The sequence below is a fragment of the Paroedura picta genome, chromosome 8, assembly GCF_049243985.1.
Source record: "Paroedura picta isolate Pp20150507F chromosome 8, Ppicta_v3.0, whole genome shotgun sequence".
NCBI lineage: Eukaryota > Metazoa > Chordata > Lepidosauria > Squamata > Gekkonidae > Paroedura > Paroedura picta.
In genome coordinates this window covers 62,140,060-62,167,822 of record NC_135376.1, presented here as the reverse complement: position 1 = coordinate 62,167,822, position 27,763 = coordinate 62,140,060, and the positions used below count along the sequence as shown (strand labels likewise).

Genomic DNA, 27,763 nt, shown 5'->3' with positions numbered 1-27,763 from the left:
CAAGCTTGCGGCCCGGGAAGCTTCTTACTGCGGGAGGGCGGGGAGAGGGAATCAGGGCCGGGCCACGCCTGTGCGGGCCGCGCCCGCGCATGGCGCATGTGCATGGCGCATTCACGCATGCACAACCCGATGTGCGGGCGCGGCCCGCGGTCGCAGCCCGATGCCCTGCCGGTCCCCAGCCTCAGAAAGGTTGGGGACCACTGAACTAAACCACCATCTTCTGCTGGGCCCTCCAGAAACCCCCTCCTCATGAACGGAAGCAGACTCGAACCACCTATGGGACCTTATAAAAATGTTGTTGTACCCATTGTGAGATCACTATTGCTATTGTTGTATTTTATTGACGTTGTTGTGTTGCGTTGTACTTATTCCCATGTAAACTGCCCTGAGCTGCAAGGGATGGCGGTGAATGAATGAATGAATGAATGAATGAATGAATGAATGAATGAATGAATGAATGAATGAATGAATGAATGAATGAACAAATATTCTACCAGCAGGTAAAGACTTTTTGTTGAATGAATGCTAAGTAAATTTAGACTTGAGGGTTATTATACCAAAATGGGAACCATTGCTTTAAAGATTTATTACAATGGTTAGACCCCCACAGTGCCACAGGACAAACCTCCTTTTCTGATCTGCTACAACACGCTGAATTGGCTGCCCCAATGTTATTTCAAACAAGCATGACCCATGCACATGACCAGGATATTCTCAAACCAAGACAGCAAAAGTCTTCTCAAAGTCTAAACAAGCAGCCTATGTACGTGAATTTAACAGACCATGACCTAACATGTGTCTGAATTGCTAGAGAGATCAAGAGCAGAGCCAAAACACCATGCAAATAGTTCCACATGCCGAAGGGAGATTTGGGGCTGTGTTTCTCCATCAGCCTTTTTTGTAACTGTCAGCTCTGTGGACCCATTACCCTGATGACCAAAGATTAAAATAATTTGCTTTAAACATAATTCCTCAAATAAATGTTGAATCTTGCCTGAATCTTGTCAAGCAGATTAACTACATGGGATTCAACCACAAAGAGGTACTGTATACCATAGACTAGTATCCCATTTAACATACAAGTTCCTGAGCCATCTGGGAGAGTGGTAAATGTTAATTAATTAATTAATTAAAACAATAATAGATTATTTAAAATCTAATTAGTTAAAATAGATTATTTAAAACCATTTTTAACATGTTGGATTGTGGTTCTAGTCCACAAGAATCACAAAATGGGTAGCAGAATTAACATGAACAAAATGAAGAACTACTATGGGCCTCCCTCCCAGACTTCCCCATTTCTCCAAACCTCCCTTTTTCTTTCCCCCCACATCACACCCCACCCCCAGCCAATGGAATTCCAACATGCCTGAAATAATTAAGAAGACAGGGGAGCTGTAGAAACAAAATTGGCATAAAAATGAATTTTAAATTGTTTTATATTTTAATATGATTTTAACAGCTGATGTGTTGTCAGGTACCCTGAGCACACTCACAGGAAGGGGTGGCCAAGAAATCAAAATATAAATAAATAAAATATGTTCTTCATGAAATATGACCACGGATGACTTCCCTGTGTAAATGACTCAGATGCACTGAGCTGATATGCAGACATCTGAAGAACTGTTGAATCTTTGTTCCTCAAAGATATTAACACCAAAGTCAATCCACAGGATCTGAGTTCCGTTGACTAAACTGGATCCTGTATGGGCAGTCTTTTTTTCAAACAGAGGAGATGATATTTTTAGTTTAAATAACTATTAAAATTAGTATTCAAAGCTACCATAAATGTTAACCACACCATTCATGTCTCATAAAGATGGCTATATACAAATACAAATTTGATAGGCTGATTTAATCAAACAGGTCATTTTTCTGGAGAATGTCAGAAGATATAATAAGAATGCTTATCACTTTTCAAGAAGCAATTTCATCTTATTAGTGATCTATTATTTTAACAAAACAGGAAGCCAACTTCATCGGCATTTAGACACTTCTACATGTATTTCACATAAATTCTAATTTATCTTTCAATAAAAACTTTCAACAGAGAATAGAACCTCTTAAGAAATATCAAAAGCACATGCACTCAGTTACTATGGAAACAGAATACTTACTTTTTTAGATTTTTTTCTTAAAGTGTAGCCTCTGTACCAACCTAGAAGACAGAATTTCTTAGTAAACAATTGTTAGATGATTGAAAAACAGCTTGTACACAATCCAAACAGACCACAATATAAGGTACAGATCTATTAATACATACAACCTTTGCAAAAAAGCCTACTTTTTTAAAACACTGGCACAAAAACAAAGCAAGAGGTGTCCTACTTCATAGAATGTCTTATCCATGATGCAGTTAATACTCCAGTTTTTCTGTTCATAAATGGAGTATTGAATAATATTTCCAAAACAGCAAATTACTTCTACCTATCTAGTTTAGTATTTTAAATACAAGTCAGCTTCTACTTTGAACCTTTCACAAAATCATGATCTGTCATGCCAACAGGGCCTTTTACAACATCACATAATTCTAAATCATGGTTCTCAACTTTCCTAATGCTGCAACCCTTTAATACAGTTCCTCGTGTTATGGTGACCCCCAACCATAAAATTATGCAACTGTTCTTTCATAGAAATTAAAGCAAAACTGACCAATGGCATGAAGATCCATTGTTCATGATGGTATATAAATTGGTTTTTTTTTTCCTGGGGTTTCTCAGCTCAGTTCTGCTTGTTGTCCCACCATGCTGATCTCACTCTTTTCCGCTGCTCCAGACACATGAATGCTTTATTGTGATCTACCCTGTAAGGCTGTTGTGTAGATGGCGGCCCCTGATCAAGCTGCTTGCCCTGCTACAACCCCTGTGAAAGGGTTGTTCGACCCCCAAAGGTGTCCCGACCCCCAGGTTGAGAACCACTGTTCTAAATCGTCTGTCATGACATTTCCAAAGACAAACAGATGTTTTTAGTCTACTTTACTTTGGGACAATCCTACTAAGTACAACAGTTTCACCAAAAGAAAAGCAGATTTGGGATTTATTTAATTAATTTTTATACTACTCTCCCTTGAAGCTCAGGGTGGTTTGCAATATGGCTCAATATACATAGCTCCAGTGTACAAATAAGATACAATATGCTTCAAAAGTTAGATTCAATAGATTGCAATATTTTAAACATATAACCACTAACCTTTTAACCATTTGAACATTTAACCATAACTTAATTTAACATATTGTTAGACTGAGGTTGATAGGAGGGAAGGGTTCTGGAGGGCCCAGGAGATGTTAACAGCTCATTGCCCCCAACCAAAAGCTTGGCAGAAAAGCTCTGTTTTGGAGGCCCTGTGAAATTGTGCTAGCTCTAGCAACAAATAGGTTCCACCAAAAATCCCTAACACAGCCACAATAACTAGAAAAATTTAAACATTTCTAATTTTTGAGCTTAATTGCAAATACCTTATTAAAGAATACACTAAACTGTTTTTTCAACAGCCATATATATACAATATTAAAAACATGGCATTATGTGTTATAATTTTAAAATATATATATTTTATACTGGTTAAATGTGGACTAGTTTTGAACCAATGTACTTAACATACAATGTCCATTGTACATTGTATTTGAGGAAGTGTGCATGCACATGAAAACTCACACCTTGAATAAAACTTTGTTGGTCTTAAAGATGCCACTGGACTCTAAATTTGTTCTATTTATCCCAAGTTAACCTATAAAGTGCTGTCTAATTCAGCTACCCAAGGTGCCTAATCAGGTAAGGCCTGTTCAAAAAGACAAAAACTGCAGATCACTAACTTAGCATACCAGAAAATCAGAAATGACAAAACAAAGGTATTTATTGATGACTGGATGGCTATTTAAATAAATACATTTTAACAGAAGATTGTTTTGCATTGCTTACCACAGTTAAAATATATTCCCCTTCTTCAAAACAGGCAACATGAATGAGCCAAATCCCCTCTTCCCCTACCCTCACCGCAGTGGCTGGCTATGCAGATTTTCCTCACTGACAGCCCTATTGTAGTATAATTATTTCAGCCCATCAAAACATTTCTCCCATTCATGGAGGCAGGATGGCATGCCAGGCAAAACGAGAGGTAATTTCTCATTTATTGTGCCCCCTTTCTCATGCACATCTGCAAGTAATAAGCACTACGGGCTTTCTGTTTTAGTGTGACTGTTTAATTTAAAAAATCCCATACACAGTAGTCATTGACATGCAGTGATGGTACTGTGCCAGGCAAATTGGGAGGGATCTCACATACAAACTGTACTCAATTCAGCACAAAATTGGCAAGCAAACCTGCATTGTAAACTGTTCTGTATGTCAGTCTCAGTAAATATTGGTCCTTTCTCTCCGTGATCCTCTGGAGAGGCCAGATACAAATGTTATAACAAAGATGGCAAAAGACTACACAGTTTCTCAGCACTTATCTATGCCACTAATTTCATCCAATTAAACCAGTTCCCCCCCCCCCACAAGCAATGCAGAAGGCTTTCCTGCCTCAAGTAAAAGAGATTACTGCTGTACACCTGAGGGAAGGATCTCTTGCCTATCCACTATTCTGTTAAACAGAACTGCAGTTAGAAATAAATGCGAAAAGAATTCCTTCTCCAATTTAGCTGTCATTAAAAAGAGTTGAATGAGTTTTCAACAATTTATTTGGGGGCCACCTAACAAGAAGCTTGCTTAATTTAATACTGAATGATTTAAACTGTTATCTATTACCTCAGAGAAGCCGGTATTTTCGGAGGTACTAATTAACAGGATAAAGACTTCCAATAATTATAATAATCACAAATTTATTAATTTGAAGCATGATCCCAAGCTAGCTCTAACCAACAGTTGCAAGAAACATCTAGTAGTCAAATTAGGAAAGACCATCTCCATGGATATCAAGCCAAATCCAGCCAATTAAATGGGTCCATAATGGGCAATATATTACAAATGGTAATAATGGACACCATCTATTTTTGATTGCACCCATAGCAGCCTGTGTTCATCAGTTTGCTTCCTTTCCTGGGTTTGGGAAAATAACTATATACAATGCTTGATTAAATGTTTAATTTTGGTAATTACCAACTGCAAGGACAGATCATTATAATTCCACTTCTGCCTATCAAGGGCCTTTGCCATGTCTTTAAACAGCCTTCCAGCAAATATGTACCGGAAATAGAACGTGAACTCAGTGGTTCCCAAGATCAAGCTTACTGGTATGCTGTGGGCCACAGTGGTTCCAAAAAGCATATTTCTTCCATTTTTCTTTAATAGAGTGACACTAAGACTGCAATAAAGCAACTTTTAACAGACCAAGGATATTCAGAAAAATCACCATCATTGGACTACAGACTATCAACTGAAATTATTCTTTTTGTTATCATAGAAAGATGCTAGTAAGTTTTATAAATGCAGGATTCACTGCATAATTGTCTGCTCTGCTACAATTTATTAACTACAAAAATATTCTGCCTCAGACAAGAAAATAATAACCCCAGTGTTCTGAACTGAGGCACATTTTTCATGATGAAAGCATCAAAATGCACCTCTTAGGTGCCTGATTCTTGAAAAGCACAATTAAACAATTTGAATGGCAACTTTGAATTGATGCTCATATTATTTTTCTAAATATTAAGCTACTTGATTTTTGAATGCTTGAGGAGCAAAACAGCATATACATTTGGGACTACTAAATAAATATATCCTCATAAATGGACTGTCACCCACATGGAAGTGACTAGATGATTTAACAACTGTGCTGTCAAAAACCACCAGAAGCCTTCTGAAACTACATAGGAAGTACCATTTCCGACAAGTAAATGTGAAAATCAAAAATAGCATAACAAAGTTGACTTATATTTGGCACTCCAAACTAACATTATTATTCAGTGAATTAAGAATACTAGGTGATTAAGAATATTAATTTAAAATCTGAGCATACCAGTCATCAATATTTTAGAATCTCACTAAGTCAAGTGCATCTCCTGAAGCCCAGCCTAATAAATTCTATCAAACATTAAATACAGACGATCCTGAGATAAAGAACTTGCTGCCTACAGCTTGGAGAAAAAGACAATGCTTCAACAGAAAATAACACCTGGCAACCTGCAAAATTTTGTTTGGGAGCAAGTCCTTAAATTCCAGGGAATAATCCTTTGAAACAGTATCCAAAATAGATAGACATGTTTGAAAAGCAACAGATGTCCTCCATGTCTTTCAGTCCTTCCTGAGACCTGACAATGCCTTCTTCTTATTGTTCTCCACCAGGTATTTGCCTATGGCATCCTGCAGAGGCTTTGAACAAAACACTAGCTACCCAAATCTGGAAAGTTGGGTCTGCATCCCAACTATGCAGTAAGGTACTACAACAAACCATGCCATTAGAGGCCATTGCTCTGGATGACAGTTTTGTGGAGTCAATTGAGACAAATGCTCCTCCACTGCCCCAGAAGAACTGACAAGGAAAAACTGCTGGCTGAAACAGAGTGCCTTTATCTTTCCTCCCCTCCCACAAAACAAATCTTTAGAGGGGCTCATTATAAAAGAACTGCTCAACCTCTGTCCCTGGCTCAAACAAGGTAGGAGGGGAGCTGGCAAAACAAAAGGTGTGGAGAAAAGTAATCATTGTAGTCTTTCATGAGTGCAGTTGCCGACTGTCCACTAGCCAGATCGAGCCACAATCATGAAATGGAGAGATAAGCCCATCCACTTCATTCAATAAAATTAACTACCCTGTAATTGCTACAGGGAACAACTTCTTTCAACTGGTTGTGACTGTCTGCCCCCCTTGGACCACCAGCAAATTAGTATATGTTAACTGTACACTAGCCATCAATTGATCTGGCCAGGGAATAGAAAAACATCAAGACTAATACTGGATACATCCATCTTTTATTTCTTCCTTCAGGTGATGTCAAGCCCAACAAAGACCCCTCTCTAAGACAAACAAAAGCTTACACATGCTTGCTAGAGATTCAGAGTCTAATCTATGCTGCTATGCAAGTTTGCATATGTCATTGAGGTGGTGAGGAATTGCAACAGTGTCTGACTTTTAAAATTAACAAACAAATGAGAAAGGAAGGGCATACCTCCTGCTATCAACTGTGATAGAGGCTCCCTACTATGCATTTTATGCAAGCAGCCTTTCTAGGGCTGTAAAGTGTCAGTAGAAACAGTGCAACGGCATCCTCTATTTGAGTCTGAAAAGGTCAAAGGAAGAAAAGCTAGAGGAAGAGCAAGATAACATACATATTGATGAGAAAGTATAAGGCTTCAATCTGGGAGAGAACTGGGGGATGGGGCTGTCAATAAAGCTTGTGCACCTGCAACCATTTGGATTTTAGCCCTCTTCACTACTGATGTCTGGATGTGCTTGATAGCAGATCACGCATAAAGGAAAGCAAACAAGAGCTGAATATTTTCTTACTGTTTCTCATGGCTATATACAAAATGCTTAAAAGCAATACTGGAAAGAGTTAAATATGGTGTAAAAATCTAAAGTGTCATAATATACTAATACAGCTTCACTTGAACCTAACAATGGAGGGGATGAAAATAAAAAAAGATTGTTTTTGAATGGCTCTGAACAAGCAGAGATACATTTGCTACTATTGTACACTGGAGTATAAGTAATTTAGAAGATAAATATCATTTATATTTTCAGCCCTGGAGATTAACACCTTTTAAAAGAAGGGTCCTGTGTGGTATCTGAGGATTTCCTTGGAACATCTATCATCTTTCTTGCAGCTCAGCTATTGCTACAAAAGATCCATACAAATTAAGTCACACAAATATAAATCTCGCTCTTGCAAAGTGGAAAAAAGAGATGCATCTTTGAAAGGTTGCTCATTAGATACTGCATTTCTTCTCATTTGAAATGAGAATTTAGTGCCCATTTAAATTCTTCAGCATTTCATTTGTTTTCAAAATAGGATGTAGGTAAAACGAGAAGATATATTCACTCATCCATAAACTCACAATGACTATGTAAATAATGCATAGGAAAATGACTCTTGTACCACTCACCTTCATGTGTTTCCAGTATATGCACTGTGTCTCCTATCTGTAAAGACAATTCATCTGGTCCCCTAGCATCATAGTTGTAGAATGCTAGCATGAGGCAAAAAGAGAGAGAAGAAAATCAAGTGTTTAGTATCACCACCAGTGATGCAAACTAGGGGCCATTTCGCACGGCTTCAAAATAGCACAATGGTTGCTAATTGAAAATGCTACTAATTTGGAATAACCCACGACGTCGTAGACAATCTGCAACACTCCTGAAACCGACCCACAAAAAGCGCTTCGTTGTAGCGCTTTCAGGGGAATCCCAAAAAGTGGATTCACCCTCCGGAAAGCGATACACTCCTGCAACCAATCAGCAACAATAGCGATAAAGACCTGTGTGTTAACATTGTTGCGGTTTCTTCAGAGTCCCTCCTCCTGAGCCTGTCCTCCAAACTTCCGGCGAAGCGATCGCCATTTTTTTTCCCCAAGCGAGTGGAGATCAACGCACCGGCGAGGCTCCGTTTAGCCAGTGAGGCTTCCCAGACTGCAGTCCCTCCTCAGAGCTGTTTACAGTCACTAAGCACAAGAAGCCCGCAGAAGCCCGTTTGCTGATGTATTTTCCCTTTATTTTTCACACTGTTTCGGCTGAAAATCGCGCCCGTGAGGGGGGGGGAGGGGGGATTTTTTTTTCCACTCGGAGGCAGCGTGGCCACGATATGTCAGCGCAAACAGAGGCTTCCCAGCTTCAGTCCCTCCCCTTCAGTCACTAAGCACACACATTTCACACATTCCATTCAGCCGAAAATCGGGCCCGTGAGAGGGGGGGGGATTTTTTTTTTTTCACTCGGAGGCAGCGTGTTAACGATCAAACGATCAAACGACAGCTCAAACACCCCAGGCAGCTGGATGGGTCTCTCCGTTGCAACGAATCTACTCAGATTCGTTACAATGGGTCTGTTTTTTTTTTTTAAAAAAACCTTCCTTAAAGGGAAAGGGGCTGTTTGGGAGCATGCTAACGGCTGCCCATTGGCTGCTTGACGGCCAGGGGCGGGACGAGCTTGGCAATAGCGCTTCCTTTCTAGCGATTTCTGCCGAGACCGGAAGCCTGTGGGAAACGCTAAAAAACGCAACTGATTCCACTACAAAGGCAGGTATGCATAACGACGAATTCCACTATTTTAAATGGCGATTTTTCATTCAGTGACCAATTTGCAACAAAGATCCCCGTGCAAAAAGGCCCTAGATATTTAGGATTTGCTGTCAGCCATTTGTTGTAGCAAAATGGATGACAAGTAGATATTAAACACCCCATCTCCTTTCTACTTGAAGCCATAAGAGAGAAATTTAATCTTCACTTCACTTCCTTTGTGCCTCCAAATCTACTATGGCTTTCCAATATGCTGCCAAATGACAAGCATAACCAAGTCAAAAGAGGATCTGACATATATGGCCATATGAAAGGATGGTCACTTAAAAAATGGATAGAGATGCCAACTACATGTTGGGAAACTCCTGGATATTAGAGGGTGGAGCCTGGGGAGCTTGGGGCTTTGTTAAGGGATAGACTTCAGCAGAGTGTAATATCATACGGTCCACCAATCATTTTCTCCAGGGGAACTCTGTAATATAGAGGTCAGTTGTAAATCCAGGAGGTCTCCAGTGCCCTTGTAAATCCAGGAGGTCCCCTAGATGTTGGGAACTATAGGATTAATCATGACACTGAAGTCCCCTGCCCTAAATAGAGGCTGTGATGGCACAGCTGGTATCACTCTTAACTGCCAAGATAATAAAACTACACATATAGATTAAGATGATGATTCTTCAAGTACAGTTTTTGGTAGCAGTTCATTAACAATCACCTCACCTCATCTGAAAAAAATATGTAAAATATACTAGGCTTATAAATATGGTCTCATCCCCACTAACAGAAGTAGCTGCTCCTCTCTTATGCTCTTCAACGTGCCTTAAGATAAACAGGCCTTACTTCCATTAGTCTGTCTGAAACTTGGCCAATGAACAACGGGTCAAAGGCCATCTCAGTGGCAGCTCCTCCACAAAGACCCCATAGGCAGTCAGACCATCTCCTGGCATGCAGACACATGTTACAACTTTTATTCTTGAACATTTTCCCAGTTAAGCAAAAGTACTAGTTCATAGTTGATGTTTCAGTGGTAATACTTTTCACAGATTCCCAACCAGGGCTCTCTAGGATCTTCCTGGCCTTTCCTGATTTAATGGACTCAACCACATTTCCAGCCCAGTTCTGAGGCTCGCTGAAGCCTGAAAAATATTTCAGAGGCTCATCCATGATCAAAAGGTTGAAAAAGGCTGCTTAAACTATTTAAACACTAATATAATTTGCATTGTCATTTAAATGGATCATCATATGGTACATGTTAGAAGATACTTAAATTCTAAACTGCTCTGAGGTCCTAAGTCATAAAGAAGAGCATTTTTTTAATGAAGCACTTTCCAAGTTGCCCATGCCAATGAAGGATTGCTCCAAGCCACAAGGCAATTTAAGTACACAAATGACAAAAATAAGTTGTGTGGATAAGTAGACTCCTACAAATGTTTATGGCTTAAATTGTCCTATAGGCCCAGTACAAGTCTGAAATAGGTGCAAGTATTATGGCATTTCATAACAAAATACCACTTTGTCATTCAGTGTCTATAAATAAATAATTTAGGCAATGCTGAAAAGACACTTGTCAACCTAAAGGAAAAAGGACAAAACCCTATGTTACCTAGCAAAGCATGTATCTTAGAGATGGGTGATGTGTGCGCTGAATATATACCTTTTAACTCGGGGGGGGGGGGAATGTAAAGTTGTGTGAACAAAGCCTTCATTAGGAAAGACTAGTTATGAAAGGCAGATTGCATGAATTGTGGCATTGAAGTCTTGACCTTCAGATGTTTTCAGGATCAGAAATGCATATATTGTGACCATTCACTCTATTCTATCTTTAGGCTTCTAAGTCTTCTAAGCACGAAGGGCTTTTACTTTACTTTGTTCAGCAGCAGTTAAATAATGCTCCAACAACCCTATCACTAAGTCTATGAATTCCAGCAGCTTCTTTTATTCATCACAGTAGTAAAAAGCCTCACAACAGATAAATGCTATTCAAATCTTATATCTCTACCGGAATATGTATCTATCGATAACCCGTTACTGATGTCCTTAGAAATAAATGTTTATGCAAATAAGCAATGTGCAAGGGGTTGGACTAGATGAGCCTGGCGGTCCCTCCCAACTCTTCTATGATTCTATCATTCTACAGCTTCACACTAAAATTTCCCCTTAGAAATATACATGTGAAAGAGATGAATATATAGGTTAAAAACTAATCATGAAACCATACTTAGTACATCTCATCACACACCCATCACCTCCTAGGAATCAAGTGTGGATAATGATGAAGGAAATTCAGCATCTTATTCTAGTCAAGTCATTTCATATGAATCTTTCAGCAAGTGAAAACTTCTTATATCAAATAATAGGATATGTCATTCCCCTTCCACACAGTTACTATCTGGAACCATTGTTTCCCTGCCTGTTTCATTATCCTTCCTCTTTGACAAATCACATGGGTGAATTCACCCAATCTGAAATTATATAGCCAGTGAGATACTATTATAACCCTATGTAACCAATTAGGTATGGAAAAGTAGAGAAATTTAAAGCAAACAACCCTGAAAAGTATGCTTAAGAATTATTGACCAGAAAAGGACAGTTTTGGCAGTTCAAAAAGAGGGAGTAGCTTCAACTCAGACCTGACCAGAAGCTTCATGTTAGCCTAAACTCAATAAATTTACAGATGGAGTTCAAATACTCAACTAGTCACCACTTCACTAAAAGTGTATGTGCTGTAACATACCCTGTGATGTAAAAAATGCAGTACTTCACACCTTTGTTCTGGAAGGAAGATTCAGGTCTATGAATAGCAAGCATTCTTCTGCTCTAAAACCTAAATTCTAGGAGGCAGTATATGCATTCAAGAGAATTAGTGGCAACACCTGTTTTCTCCTGAACCTTTGTCCCTTACATGCAAAATGTCTATGTGCAGGAAGTGTTGCATATAGCCTGAAGCAATGCAGTCTAGGGGAAAAACAAAGGTATTTATACCGCAATTATAAACTGGCTCTTGTACTGAACAGCTGATAGAGATAGAATGAGTGGCAAAAAATTTGTTCCCACTAATATGGGAACAACTAACTGTCAAGGTTATCTATAGCAAGCTTTCTTGCAAGAGTTTTGTGAAACCCCGGGGTTTCTTGATGGCCCATGGTTTCTTGATGGCCATGGGTGGGATTTAATTAATTTTCATGTATTTTTTAAATTTGTTAAACATTTATCGGGTCATAGTCATGTCAAACTGCCCTGCCCCAAATGGCCATTAATGGGCCTGGAGGTGGTGGGAAGGAGAGGGGCCCTGGGTGGGCATGTACACAGCTATGCATCCCAACTATATTCTACACAATCGCACCACTTCTGGGGTTTCTCAAAGCCTGAAGAACATTTCAGGGGTTTCTCAATAGTAAAAACGTTGAGAAAGACTGATCTAAATGAAAGATACCGTATTTGCCGGCGTATAAGACGACTGGGCGTATAAGATGACCCCCCAACATTTCCACTCAAAATATAGAGTTTGTTATATACTCGACGTATAAGACTACCCCCTCTTCCGCACACCTTCCACACACCAAATAAAACGTAAAAGAGCATCAGAAGGGGGGGGAGAGAGAAAGAGAGAGATCCATAAAAAAAAGAAAAGAAAAGAAAGCAAGAAAGTATGCTTGCATTAGTGATTACCTCTCTTCCCCCAAAAAAGGTGAGAGGAGAGGGGTGACTCTCTCTTTCTTGCAAGTTGAAGCTGCTTTTGTGTACGGCAGCGCCTCTGCATTGAACTGAAACAGCTTCCTCTGCTTATTTAACTGCAAACAAATAGGGAGCGAACAAGCAAGCGGAGGGCAGAGCAAGGAGTAGTATTCCCTGTGCACCAAGTTTTCAGGCCCCAGTACCGGGCTGGCCGCGTTTGGTATCTTCCTAAATGTGGCCAGCTTCAAAACACCAGAAACTGTGAAAGGGAAAGGGAGGGGGAGCAGAGGCTGGCACCTCCCCCCCCCCAGCATCCTCCTCCTTCTCCACTCCTTCACCATTCACTTGCCCGGCCGGCCCTTTGGGAGCTCTCTCTCTCCCCCTCCCGCTTCAGAGTTTTGTGTGGGAGGGAGGGCCCGTCACTACCGTGGCGAGGTGGGGCATGCACACAGGCACAAGTTTGACGGACCCAGTGAGTTCCGAGACGGTAGGAGTTCACAAGACAGCAGCAGAGTTGGTGAGCCCAGTCGGGGGGGGAGGGGCGCCGCCGTCACCGCCGCCTCTACCTCGCCGTCCTTTAATTCTGGTCACCTTACACTATGGGCACCGGGCAAGCATCGGGAGGCTACTATGGGCAGCTATATCTATCCCAACTGAAGTGCACCCAGCGTATAGAATGACTTTCTCCCCACTTGGAGGCATGTTTTTCAGGGGGGGAAAGTCGTCTTATACGCCGGCAAATACGGTAAACCACAAATTAAAAAATGATTTCCAAAATAAAACAAAGAAAAGGTCATATATCCATGAAATAAACAGTATTCTATGGAATTTTTTCGACAGTACACATTACAATTTCTTCAACAGACCCTGTAAAACCTACCTCAGCATCTTTCCCCACCACTCATTCCTTCTTCTATGGCCTTACAAACACAACTCTGAATTAAAATTTGAAATGGTGATGTCTTCCTTAACGGCATCCTTAAGCTGCTATAGAAGAACCTTCAACTTCCCCATTATACAGTCTTCACACAGTGCTTCAGAACAAAGGAATTAGCAATCGAGAGCCTAGAAAGAGAGAGCACTGCGAGAAAAAAGAGAAAAGAGATGGACTGACCTGAAAGCTATTAAAGGAGTTTATAGTACCTGGGAGATTGTGCATAATAGGAAATTAAAATAATACCATACAGCCCACACACTCACACAAAATTGCTAACGGTTTAGTTTCCTGTGTATTATGTAAACTTTAGGGATACTGCAATTATGGTGACACTGAAATCATACAGAACAATTATTTTTGGATACAAATACAATCTCTTACTCCCATTAAAATAAAAACCTCTACTAATAACAAAAAAATCCCAGCAATCTGAAAAACATAATGACTAGTCAGCAAATAAAAAGTTATTAAAAAGTCATTGCAAACAAAACATTACACATCTTCAAGATGTGTAAACAAGTGAATAACAGCACCGGTGACAAGTTAGCAGACACAAAATAAGATTAAAACTTCCAGTTTAGACACCGTGTGTCAGAGGCAGCAAGTTACTACACAACTCAATTTCAGTGGTAACGTATAAGATACCAGAAGTTAGACCAGGTGGTATTTTTAAAACATACCTTCCTTGATGGGTATTTTATGTGTTTATAGGCCACTTTCCCATTACAAAGAATTTTTAAATTAACAATCTTGTTCAATGGGCTTTTGTGGCTATAAAATTCATTACTGTACTTACATTTCTCTTTAAAAGCTATAGCATCATCTCAACAATGAACAACTAACAGAGGACCAATTAGGGCGGTCAACTCTGGATTGGGAAATGTGGGGTGGAACCTAGGAAGGGCAGAGATTGGGCAGGGGAGGGTTCCCAATGGGGTTATAATGCAGCAGAGTGTCCTAATATAATACCGCTGTAGTGCCCTCCAAAACAGCCATTTTCTCCAGGGGAACTAATCTGCTGTTGGAGGTTGACAATCCCATGACCAATGCTGCAGACATAATTCTTAGGTCAGTTTACTTCTTGTTTGCCAACAGTTTGAGCAATAACTATGATTAGCATTGCATCTGGAGAAATGCAATGTTAAACACAGTTTGCAAGGCCTTACGCCCATAGTTTCAAATGGTGATTTCTTATCAGGGTCACTGCAGATATAATGATAACCCAGATTATCACCAAAATTTAAAGTAAGGCTGAGGAAAACTTTGGCAACTGAACGATATGACTGCACTATTATGATTTCCAAAATTGCAGCACACTTAAATTATGATTTAGTTGGGAATATATGTGTAAGTGGGTTGGGAAGCTACTAACTGCCATTTCTTAGCCCAAATGAAACTACCTTTTAAAACTTTTATTTCCCAATTATCCCTTCTTTTTTTTGCTGAAATGCCGAATACAGGTATTCGCGAACACACTGTCATGATCCAAAGCTATTCTCTTGACAAGGCAACTGAGACACTCTAAATAGAACAGAGTTCAGAGTTCTTTATTGGTATCTCATACAAGATATTATTGCTAAGAATGACTGTTTTGGTCATATAAACCTCGCCTCTTCCCCTACCAACGCATGTTCTTCCCACCATAAACTACTCCCACGGCAGAAGGACTTTAATCTTCAAATGACTAGAACAAAGCAAAATCTACATTTACACCTAGTATTGTTCCTGTTCTGTTCTATGTGAACTGCCCTGAGCCTTCAGGGAGGGTAATATATAAATTGGATGGATGGATCCAGAATGACTCACAAGAGCCTTAACATTAATTCTGTGTGAGTGTGTGTGTGTGTGTGTGTGTGCTGAGAGCTAGCAGACAAGTAGAAACAGTAGTATAGAGCAGTGGTCCCCAACCCCCGGTCCGCAGATCAGTTGGTACCGGTCCGCGACTCCTCCTTGTCCTCCTTCCTGGCTGCTGCCTTCGGGGCCGCCCTGCCACTCTGCCACCAGCTCACCTTTGGTGCTCTCTGGCAGCCATCATGGCTGGGGCTCCCCCTCGGTGTGGCACTGCGCAGCTGCTGAAGGCAACGCCCTCCAGCGGACGGTGGGAAAACAAGTGGAGCAGGGACTCAGGCTGCAGCGGCATCCCTTGGCAAAAGATTACCCCCCGTCCAGGCCTCAGTAAAATTGTCAAGTGTTGACCGGTCCCCGGTGATAAAAAAAGTTTGGGGACCACTGGTATAGAGCCCTATGGATCCTGGGACTTTGGTTCGCTTTGCCTAAGAACCATGTTTGATAGTATGGGGCTACATGACACAGACACAGCAGCTTATTATTATTATTTATTATTATTATTAATAATAATCCCTCTCGTAGATGAGTACGGGGGGTTGAGGGTTCCACCATCTTTGCTTTGCTGTTTTGATTGCTGTTGTATGGATGTGTGATAATCCATTTTAATGGGGGGTTAATGGATTTTAACAGGTTTTTAGTTGGACTTTTGTAAACCACCATGAGCCTCTGGGAAAGGCGGTCAATAAATTGAATAAATAAATAAATGTTGTTGCTGTTGTTGTTGTTGTTATTATTGATTTATTTCCCGCTACTCCCAAGCCGGTTTGTGGCGAGTTACAAGTCATAAGAACCCCGTTAAAAATCCCAATTAAAACATAATCCCCAACATGGCAGAACCCCCTCCCCACCCCCTCCCCACCCCCATTGCAAGGTAGATGCAATACTCATACCTGGAGGGGGGTGTAGATCTACCTCGCCACTTTAAACAGCACTCAATGACCATTCACAGGCAACTTAACAATTAAAAATGATTGACATAACATGGAGAACAAATTCCAGCTGTATCTCCTGGAGATTCAGAAATAGTTCTTAAATTGTAGTCTAGAACCCAGCGACTGATTTAATCTATTAATCCTAAAATTATCCCTTCTGCAGTACTGGCCACATTTTCTGTTATCGAACAGTCTCTTAAATTCAAATCCTAACCTGCTATTTTGTAGTTATTAATGTATACCAAAGATTGCAGCAGAGAGATAGGTTGACCTGATCTTCATAACTCAGAAAGGCTACTCTTAAAGCCGCACATAACTCTGCTTCCATTGTGACTCGGCTTTCAATCTGCAACCCTTTGAGAACAATGCTAATAAATCTGTGGAAGTGTGGTGCTCTCAAATACAATAAACCAAAATAGGTACCAGATAGGAACTGTCAATCACATTCAGTGCTGATCTCTGATGAATTAGGAGCACTGAGCTTGTATTTTTCAATAGGATTTTAATTAAGTCTTTTTTTAAAAGCCATCTTGTGAAGAGTTATGGCCTGAAGCATGTATCTCAGCATGTTTCTTACTTGGAAGTGGTCCTGAAAGAACAAAGCAGAAAAGGGAAATGTGTACAGCCACTAAAACATAGACTACAAATGATGGATTTTATTTAAATGCATGAAATTTAAACATACCGCAAAAGGGAAACCAACAGGAAGTTTGGGGGCAGAAACATGATTATGTGTGTGCAGAATGTTTTACCATAGAGTTCCCAGCAATTCCTAAGGTAACCCCTTTGTCACCTCCAGGTTTTACCTGAAAATGATGCTGTGACATCATTTTTTTTTATTTCTTTTTTTTAATTTCTCCTGCTGACAGCCAGAACAGCAGTAGACAATAGAGGTTACCAGCAGGAGATAAGAGACCTGGTACGCCTAACCATAAATGTTTTATGAACATGCCTATTAAAAGTCTCACTCAAAAGTCTTTAATCAAAAGTCTAATACAGGGATTTCCAACCAAAGATCCATGGACCCCAGGGGTCCACAGGAGCTCTGGAGGGGGTCTATGGCCATTCCCACTCCTGCCTTAATGGACTTGCCCACACGTCAGGGAACCAGCCACTTCCATTGCTTCCCTCACCACCACCACCACCAACACAAGTTTTTGCATGGTTTTTGTGCCTGGAAGGGGGTGGATCCTGCATGCCCGCTCCCAATTTAATCCACCTCCTGTCTCTTCCCTCTCAGTCCTTCTTGAGCCTGCCTATTAATGTGAGCGGTGCTGTCACTTCTGGTAATATGTCACTCCCAGGATGCCGGACAGGGAAGTGTGGCCAACTGACACCACTTCCAGAGCGCCTCATAGCCTGAAAATTGTTTTCAGGTATTCCTTCATGTTCAAAAGGTTGAGAAAGGCTGGTCTAATCTAAAAACTGTATTTAGCACAGAGACTACTTTGGTTAGGCTGCTGTGTCTGTTATATGCTTTTAAAAATGTCTTACAATTACAACTGGCACAATTACTGATATGCATGCCTATAACTCCTATTGTGCAAATTTATCAGTAATGGTGGGGTTAGGGTGCAGAAAAAAGGAAATTAATAGAAATTTAATTTCCTGACTACATCAAAATACAAAAAAATGAGAATGTAGCTTACACCTATGGGTATCTTAAGGTTGGTGTACAAATGTGGAATATGTGTTTTAATAATGTGCAATTCAAACAGCTGAAATGCTAAAAAGGAATTCTGTTTTATTTCTACTTTTGTCCAAGAGGCAATAATAATGTGCACTAGCCTGTTTGCACTGGAATCAGAATGAGATGTTTGAAAGTTGTCTATGTTATGCAACTTAGGGTGTCACATTCAGTGGACATTGTGCATGACTGCAACTCTGTTGGCTTAGAGGAAAAACTTAATTTTATTCAGAAAAGTTGTAAACTGTATCATGGTGGGGAACCTTATCCAGAGTTGTGAAGGTCCGGGGGGGATGAAAAGTCTGTGTTCCCTCCAAAGATTTTTTTCCAGTTTTTCCAATGTATTTTCTCTTTTACAATGAGTGAAATGCTTTTTAGGTCAAGGTTTTTCTCACCAACGAACAGTGTGAAAAGTCCTCAGTAGAAATTTGGGGAAACCTCTACCCTTTGTAATCAGTGAACTGAAATGTTTGATAAAAAATATATTTTTAAAAAGTGACTTGTGAATCTACAGCATTAGATAATGACTTCATTATATACTGTAAACATATACCACACTTTCAAGAATATTTTTGTTTAAATGTTAATAACCTTAGCAACAATTAATATATTAACAATTAACAATTAATATAGTATGTTCAATGATAATACATTACTGAATAGTTCAGTGTTTTCCATGCTATAAACTTTAACTTACTGCCCAAATACACTGGTAGTCCCACATATTTTGACTGTGTGAGAATGTTTCTGTCCAAATAATATGCTTTATTTTTGTTTAATACAGAATTTTTCTATCTTCCACTTCTGTTTTTCCTATTTCTCAGACAGAAAAAAATTATGAGACATGTGCTACAAGAGCAGAGGGAAATATCTTCCACACCACAAATGACATGGGCTCTCCTTATGATTTTTGGCGTTAAACAGGCCACAACATTTATTAACCGTAAGCATTGGACAGCATGGGGGGAAATCCCGCCATCTTGTGATCCTCCCCCCAGCCACAAGGAGCCAAACATTTTCCCTTGCAGGCATTCCCAGGTCCACCTAGCTCCCTGCCAGGGTTTCCCATGCCCAAATGTCCTGCTGGGTGTCAAGGAGATGATAGCATGTTGAGAACCCACTGAGGCACGAACCCCTGCCATGCAGAAATGTGGCTCCGCTGTCCAGGCTCCTCTTCCATGAGGGGGGTCCACCCGGCTCCACTTACCCACAGCCTCTTATGGAGGCAGACCAACTCACAGGCCTGTCCCACTCACAAAGGGATCTTCCCCATGCCACATTCCCAACTGGTGTAACAATAACACAAACATGACAATCATTTTTATAAAGTTACAACAATGTTTTTAAATTTATTTTAATAAGTAACAATGATTTATTTGAGCAGAACAATTTAACAGATTTTGATACTTTTCCAAGCCTAAACACAACAAACTACAACTCAAGGGAAGGTGGGTGGGTTTTCCCTGTCAATGAGGGAGATTGAAAGGCGTGCACCTTCTGCTCTTTCCCCTATCCAAATGAGGGGGTGGAGAGGAGGCCAACCACTGGCCCCTCTCCCCATGGCGCACGAGCTGCTCCCTAGCCTGCCCCAGGGCACTCTGGGACTCGCAGTCCCTCAGCTGCCTGGTGTCTCTGTGGGCATGGGGCTTCCCCGCCATGGCAAACATTGCCGGGGTAAGTCCCAGTTGCCCTTCTGAAATACTGGATGTGTTTCAAATTTTCTTATAGAAAATGAATTTATTTATACTTGAAAAGTTCATAAACATGCCAAATAGCTCAATGTTACTTGCTAATTAAGTTATATATAATGTATTTCATGCTTTTACTTTGATCAGATAAAAGAAGTTTAGGTGCGATAGTAAACTAAGTATTGTATATTATTATATTTTCTGCAAAAATGATGGTTTCAAAATTTCCAAAACTTTCACATATCTATTTTTGTATTTATTTTCAAAAAATGGATATGAAAGAGAATGCCAAATGCCTTATACTTTTCTAAATATGCTGCATCTAAGTAACACAGAAGGAAGTCAATGCCAAACTTTACAAGAAACTCAAGCTGGATCTTCCTGAGCATCTCAGGTGGTCAAAAGCATTATCTTTTATGGTTTAAATTTGTATACAAAATGTTAATCAGCTAGAATAGACACCAGAGTTCTCTTCTAATCTCTATTCCATATTATTTATATTCACTTATGACACAAGTAAGCAAAAGTAAACTCAGAAGTCATGGATTAAGAGGAAAAGTTGTCTTGCAGATCAAAAACAGATTAAATGACAGGAAGCAAAGAATATGAATTGGCATTTTTCAAAATAGCGAAAAGTAAGCAGTGGGATCCCACAAGAGTCAGTACTGGGGCTGGTACAATTTAATTTGTTCATAAATGATCTGGAACTATGGGTCTAAATCAATTTATGGAAAGGAGTACGCTGACTTCAAAAGGAAGACCATCTTCTGCAGATTCAGGACTTGATAGCAACTATTCATTGTGAGATTTATCTCAGTCTATATCACTGACTTTCCACCTTGCTACATTTACTGTCATAATTCCAGACCAAGGAGTGGTAACCTTGGTATGCATGATGACAGCAGCATGCTAGACCATTTTGTGTGACACCCAGATCCAGGCCCAAGAAACTGAAGCTAGGTCCAACAGTCCATAGCTTATGACTACCATTATCTCCAAGAAATCTACAGCCAAACCCTTGGCAGTGACTCTGGAACTTGACTTGCTACAAGAGTGCTTGGCCAAATACAATTCTGCCCCTCCCCATTGAGTTTTCTGGCACTCCAACATCTTCACCAGGAGACACAGCATTTGGGGGCACTTGAGCTAAGAAAAGATGCCTACCTGTGCACCAGATGACTTTGTATCCCTTGCTAGATCTCATGTATTTACCATCCTATGTCACTTTTAGTGGATGGGGAGGGGAGGAGTATCACTTGTAACCTGAAACCAGGATCAACCTTCCCTTTATTTATTTTTAAAACCAGTAAAATATACAAACCTAAAACCTGCACACTACATTGAACAGAACATACTCATTATTGTGCAGGAAGCAGTAAAAAAAATCTTGCATCCAAATACCTGATGACGTCATCCCACAACCACTGTTCACTTCCCACAGTTGCTATTGGCAGCCATTGTAAAGAGGAATGAGAAACATCAGCCATCTAGAATACTAGAAGAGAGAGCTATACAGAGATTTATAGGCACGCTGTTAAAATATTGTGCTGAGAGGGAGGCTCATGCTGACACTGCTGGGCAGAAGCCAAGTCAGGCTGGTCCAAGATTGATCAGAATTTAGGAAGCAGCATGACCAAGTAATAGTTATAGGGAAGCCAGATTTTATGAGGTCACCACTAATCAGTAACGTCCCCATCTTCCGGCTGGAGGAAAAAACGCACCACAATTATCCAAATGAATTATTCTTGCACAACGCTAGAAAACGATTCCAAATAAATCACGATAAACATGGAAGGAAACACACGGGAAAGCCAACTGCTTGGGATGTACATTATCTGGATTGTGAGTAACAACAGAATGAAGCAAGTGTTACAATAGCGGGGAGCTCATATTGATTGTCCCCAACAGGAATGTCTGTCCAAAGTGTGATGGGCTAAGCAACAAATACTGCAGCAACAGCAACCTAGCTCTTCCAGCAAGGAACTTTAAAAACACCATATTGAATGGTGCTGACAACACAGCAGGTGCAAGACACAGGTGACAAGCATGGAACAAGAAATCGATACACCTCGCTAAAGGCTTATCTCAGCCAGTCTCTGCCAAATTGACACTTTAAATGGGTTTGCACTTGTTGTGACCACTAGAAATGGATTCAGCAGTAGTCAATGATGCCCTAGATCAGTGAAAGGGGATAGGTCAATATCAGGCTATATATGCTAAGAATCACAAACATCACAATGAAAGCGTAACTTTTAAAAAATAAAATAGGTGGTTGTTATGTATTCTGCTTTATTTGACAGCTCTTTAATCAGTGAGTAGACTGATATGGAGTGTACATATCAGAGATAATAATATCTTAAGCTACGGAAGAAACCAAGCAGTAGGTTGAAAGCCATCATTTTCCTTGGATAATACCTGTAAATATTTGATATAAATATTAAATATGCACATAGACACAAACCCACCCCTATACACAATGACGAATATCACTGTAGCTTCTTCCAGATGCATTAATTGTGCCCCACAGCACACTTACTGGAGTGATCTAATTGTTTTACTAAAAGGCCCAGCATACATCTTATATACAAGAAAAAGCTCCCAACACCCAAGCAAATAATTGCTTCCTAACTCTACAAGCTTGCATTGATTCATTAAAGTTCATTTCAATAAGAACACCTGTGCTAGATGCCACTAGTTCATCGCAGTACAAGGCAAATATCCAGAACTGTGAACCTGTTTTCTACTGCAGACAGGCAGGTAGCATTTGAAGAAAGCTTATATTTCGATATATATACATCAGTTGTGTACTCTCTGCTCCAACTGACAGCTCATCACAGTAAAGCTGTATTGTATTATTGCAACATCACTCATCTAAACACAGTCCCCGCTAGCAGAATACAGAGCTCAGGTAACAAAACAAAACAAGTGCCACTGAACAGTCAAGAAATGCATTTCACCTATGCATATATGTCTCTTCTGCACTGACAAGTTCAACGAGGGTCTTGTTTTATGGAAGGAAAAAGAAGGCACTCTAACTTTAAACTACCCTTGAAGTTTTGCAAGATCTGAAGGCTCATAACAACCCCTGCAGAGCCAAAGAGTGCTCTAACCACCCACCTCACTCTTGATTTCATTAAAACCAATTGCAAGAGGCAAAACTTTCCGCTAGCAGCTGCGTTTTGTGACAACAACATTTTCTCAGCCAAAGGCAGAATAAAAAGCTATGCAGCTTGCTTTCCATAACCCTCAGAAAAGTAAGTAGATTTTGGACTTGAGATGCTGTCAGCAAAGGATAAAAGGTGAAAAGAAGGGGGGTGCTGTTTCAAAACATGAAAAATGCAAAACTGTTTACTCAACATCAATAAGAAGAAGTCACATGCCATATCTAGCACTCTCAACTACAACAGAAATGGCTTGGCTTGGAAGCAAATTCTAACAAAGAGCTACTGTATGCCTTAATCAGGGCTTCATAGCATCCCTGTTCTACAGCAATCAGTTCTTTTCACTTGCAGCACACTCCTTATTTAAGGGACTCCTTTGGCTATACACGATACCCATTCTAAAGAAAACCAGGATGGGAAGCATAACTGATGATTACTCAGTCATTCGATACATTCTTCATGGTCTTTGCCCCTCCAGAGACTCACTACACACAGTACATGATACAAGACAGAAATAAGAGCACATCTTTAACTCAGGATGGGGGGGGGGGGGGAAGAAGTCAACAGAATTTAAAAGCACTTGACTTTGGCTGGACTGGATTCACAGTGGATAAATTCAGCATGCACAGCATAACACAATTAATTAGAGCTTCTGGCCATACGGATGTTTTTATGTTAAGCAGACTGAATGTCCTGCCAAGTGGAGAGCTTGTAAGGTGCTTCACCAAAATTCCAAATCCTTAACACTTCTTCTTTTTTACCTTTTATTTTAAAACACCTTACACAGGTATTACAGGTATGACAGCTGGAAGTAGGATGACTTGTAATATGGAAGAAGCCTTGTGTCAAAAATAGGAAAACACAAGAAGAATACTTCATGAAAAGCTGGGCATTAGTATGTAATTTCACCTTTCTGTTATGATTTTTTTTGTATTAACAGTAGTACCTGCAAGGCAACAGCAATTAAATGTATATCTGCCCTACAATATCTATAGTGAAATGGAGTAAGAAGATGATGAAGACAACAAGGATGGCAAAAATTACAAATAGTTGTTTTTATACCCCACTTTTCACTACCAGGAGTCTCAAAGTGGTTTACAAATGCTTTACCTTCCTCTTTCAACAACAGACACCCTATGAGGTAGGCGGGGCAGAGAGAGCTCTGACAGAACTGCTCTGAGAACCGCTGTAACAGGACTCTGACTAGCCCAAGGTCACCCAACTGGCTGCATGTGGAGGAGTGGAGAATCAAACTCAGTGCTCCTGATTGAAAGCCGCCACTCATAACTACACCAAGTTAAAATTGGGGTAGGATCACTAGAAATCTATGGTGGCACTGTGTACATTAGGTTAGATCCATTCAACTTTTTTACACAATACCATCCAATTCATCTCCTCAATATAGCAGTCATCCCAGAGGTACTGGATGGTATTGAGTAACAAAGCTGACTGATTCTAACCTAATGTACACAGTGCCACCATAGATTCCTGACTTGTGGGACATACCAAAGCAGTCAGTCTCAGGGAGGGAAGACCAACCTATAATTCGAAAGTACATTCTGCAGAACTCTCCTGCCAAATTCTGTCCCAAACTTACTTTTGGAACAAATGCCGGGTCTGGTCTAAGCACCAAATGCACTATTACGGAAATGTACAATTCTATGTCCACAAAGATTACTGATACTCTCATTGCTGTGGAAATACAGACCAAGAGCAGAGTCTTGAAGGTAAGCTCCTACAGAGGCCAGGAAGCCAGAGGCTCAAAAGTTTAGAAATTCTATGCACTTAAAGGATTTAGAAGGGCTAATTCTTCACATAGTTAGAGCACCTTGAGTGCCATGATGTTACAAGAGATCTGATTAATAAGCATCAGCTGAAAAGAGAAAGACTTCTGAACTGGATGCTGAGGAAAATTCAGTCTGATTTCAGCCCTAGCTGAGAAGAGTCAAGTACTGACAGTTTTGGAATTCAGCCCTGACTGAGAGCAGTTTGACACTGGGAAAAGTTGGCAAGGATATATGGGTAGTTAGACAGAAACCTGCATTCGGCCCCAAAAAAGGGGATAAATCTTTTAATGAGAGGAGAATTTCCCTACTCAGTTAAACATGGAATTAGCTCTGAGGAGTCTAGAGAAGCTTGTTCTTGTATGGTTAGACTTTAAAAGTTGGTTAAATACTCAAGATGAGTACTGGTGTTTAAAGAGAAGAGGTTTGGATACCGGATAGAGTACATCGGCCTCCTGGAAACCAAAAAAGTCAGAGACTACTCAAAGACTGTACTGGAGTATTTCGTAAAACAAATAAAAAACCTGTCAACATAAAGATGTGAAGTAACTCTGAACAGCGTAAGAAACTCCCTTTCTAAAGAAAATATTGTGTTATTTTTTAATTTCAAAACACCTCAAGTTGTTTAACTTAAAGCGGGCCCCTAATTTTTCTCTTACATACCTGGGCTGAGTCAACAGCCAAAATACTGCACTGTGCAAACGTGAGACAGAGTTCTTCAACAAAACAGAAAATAATTTACTAGGGCAGCCCAGTTAGTAAAGGGAAAGAAAACCCGAGGGAAAAATCTTGCCCTTGAGGGAAAGAAGTGGGAAGGAGCCATCTAACAAGCTTCATTTTAAATAACATAAAAGATTTTCATAAATCTTTTCCTAAGAAACATAAAGATTTTCTGGTCAGAACAGGGGATCACAGAGGGTCAATAATAATATTAACACAGCTAGATGGAATTTAATTTGGATTCTGGCTTCTCAGTGACATTTTCAGAGTTTTATTCTGACAGTCTGGACCAGTTTCTGTTTTACCTCCTTGTGATCTTTTTTCCCTTCAGCAATGTAGAGCAATAAGCTACTTGTACCTAACCTGTGAGTATATGTATCAGTGGTTTGATGGAGGGTTAAAAACACCAACCACATGGGAAGAGGTAAGTCAAAAGGACAACACAGCCCTGCATGTTTCTCACATGACTTTAGGAGCAGAAGCACATTCCCACCTTGTCTTTAAAAGCATTTCACAAGAGAAAATATAACATGGGTGTTATTTTCAGTACCCCCAACTTTACAATTCTCCCGGGTTTTCCCAGGTTTTTCTGGCCCTTCCCAGTTCTATCCTCCCTCCAGCTCCTGGAAACAGAAACATATAACACAAAAAGGTAACACAATGTCAGGCAACAATAAATAAGAAAAAGAGTGTATGGCTAAGCAAATAATATCACTGATATTGATATCATTTTCTTAGCCATACACAGTTTTTCTTGTTTATTGTTGGTAGAAGGAAGCAAACAAGCAAGCAAACTATTGGTTACCTGCCTACATAAATAAAGACTCTATCAAGGACCATCCTTACCACCTATTCTACCCACCTTCCCCACCTGCAGATGTTTTTAAAATGCAGATAGATTATTTGTTTGTGCAAAGGTTAAAAGCATCCAGATAAATAAAATAAAATGCCTTACTATGACTTGTCCCTATTATTCCAACTGCACTGGTTTCCAACATGTTTTCAAGCTCAATGTAAAGGTACTGGTGTTAACTTTTAAAATTCTCAACCTATTGGGTCCAGAATATTTTCAGGAACCAACCCACTTGTCCAGATGCCAAGATCCATCCAGATCTCCTACAAGAACCAGCCAGAAGGATTAGATGGATTAAATTTGGATTAAATGGAACTGAAGTTTAGTTTTTTAATGGAATTTACTGGATGTATTGTGTATTTTTAGATTAATGATTTATATATGTAATGAGTTTGATATGCAATGTTACATGGGGAAGTAAGTGTGTTCACAGTTTTGATCACCATTAGCATAAAGGTGGAATGAATGAAATAAAACAATAATAATTAAATTTAAATTTAAAAACGTGGAAGCAGACAATCTGAAAAGGTATAATAGAGGGAAGTAAAACTACATACACTTTGGAGGACAGGAAGACAAAATACACAGCTGGGGAAACAGAATGTCCTGCAATGCTGATAAAAGGGGATGGGGAACAACTCACAGTTTGCAAGTTGCTCCAGATCCTCTATTTCTGACTTTCTAGTATTTCCCCCATTCCCTACAACAGAACATTGTTCTAGAGCAGGGATAGTCAACCTGTGGTCATCCAGATGTTAATGGACTACAATTCCCATGAGCTCGTGCCAGCAAACACTGGCAGGGGCTCATGGGAATTGTAGTCCATGAACATCTGGAGGAACATCTGACTACCCCTGTTCTAGAGGACAACCCAACCCTAAAGGGATATAAAGCAGGACCTTTGCTTGTGGCTCACTGTGGATTCCAACCCTGTGAAATGGTGTTATATGCAGGATCCTCTTATGACCTGGAATTAGACTCAACAACCCCCTTGCAGCCCTATGTTTTCCAAGATTCTACATCTGTTCTAAAGGATTATCATATACTGGGTCCAACTAATGCACAGGAAGCTTCATAAATAGAACAGTGTACAACAGCTCAAACCACTGCATCCTGGTCTATACTCCATATGCCAGCAGCTGAATTTATGTACTTCTTCATCTTGAAGACACAGCAACTGACACCAGGCAAGCTGACAGGTGGCATCATCTGGTTCTCCTCTCATGACTTTTGTGCTCAACTAATATAGCACTCTTTGTCCAAGATCTGCAGAGAGTGTGCAGGTGCATCTTTGCTACTTGAGGAACAAAACGTG

At 40.1% G+C, this 27,763-nt stretch overlaps 1 protein-coding gene across 2 annotated transcripts in view; it reads right to left on the bottom strand.

The window, feature by feature from the left end:
* The window catches only part of DOCK1 (dedicator of cytokinesis 1), a 474,081-nt gene that overhangs the window by 402,535 nt on the left and 43,783 nt on the right, over positions 1-27,763 (bottom strand). For both annotated transcript variants that reach the window (XM_077350091.1, XM_077350092.1), the window contains exons 2-3: positions 8,041-8,124; positions 2,118-2,158 (exon numbers count right to left, since the gene is read on the bottom strand). In XM_077350091.1, the coding sequence (XP_077206206.1) occupies positions 2,118-2,158; positions 8,041-8,124 (125 nt within the window). The remainder of the gene's footprint in view (positions 1-2,117; positions 2,159-8,040; positions 8,125-27,763) is intronic.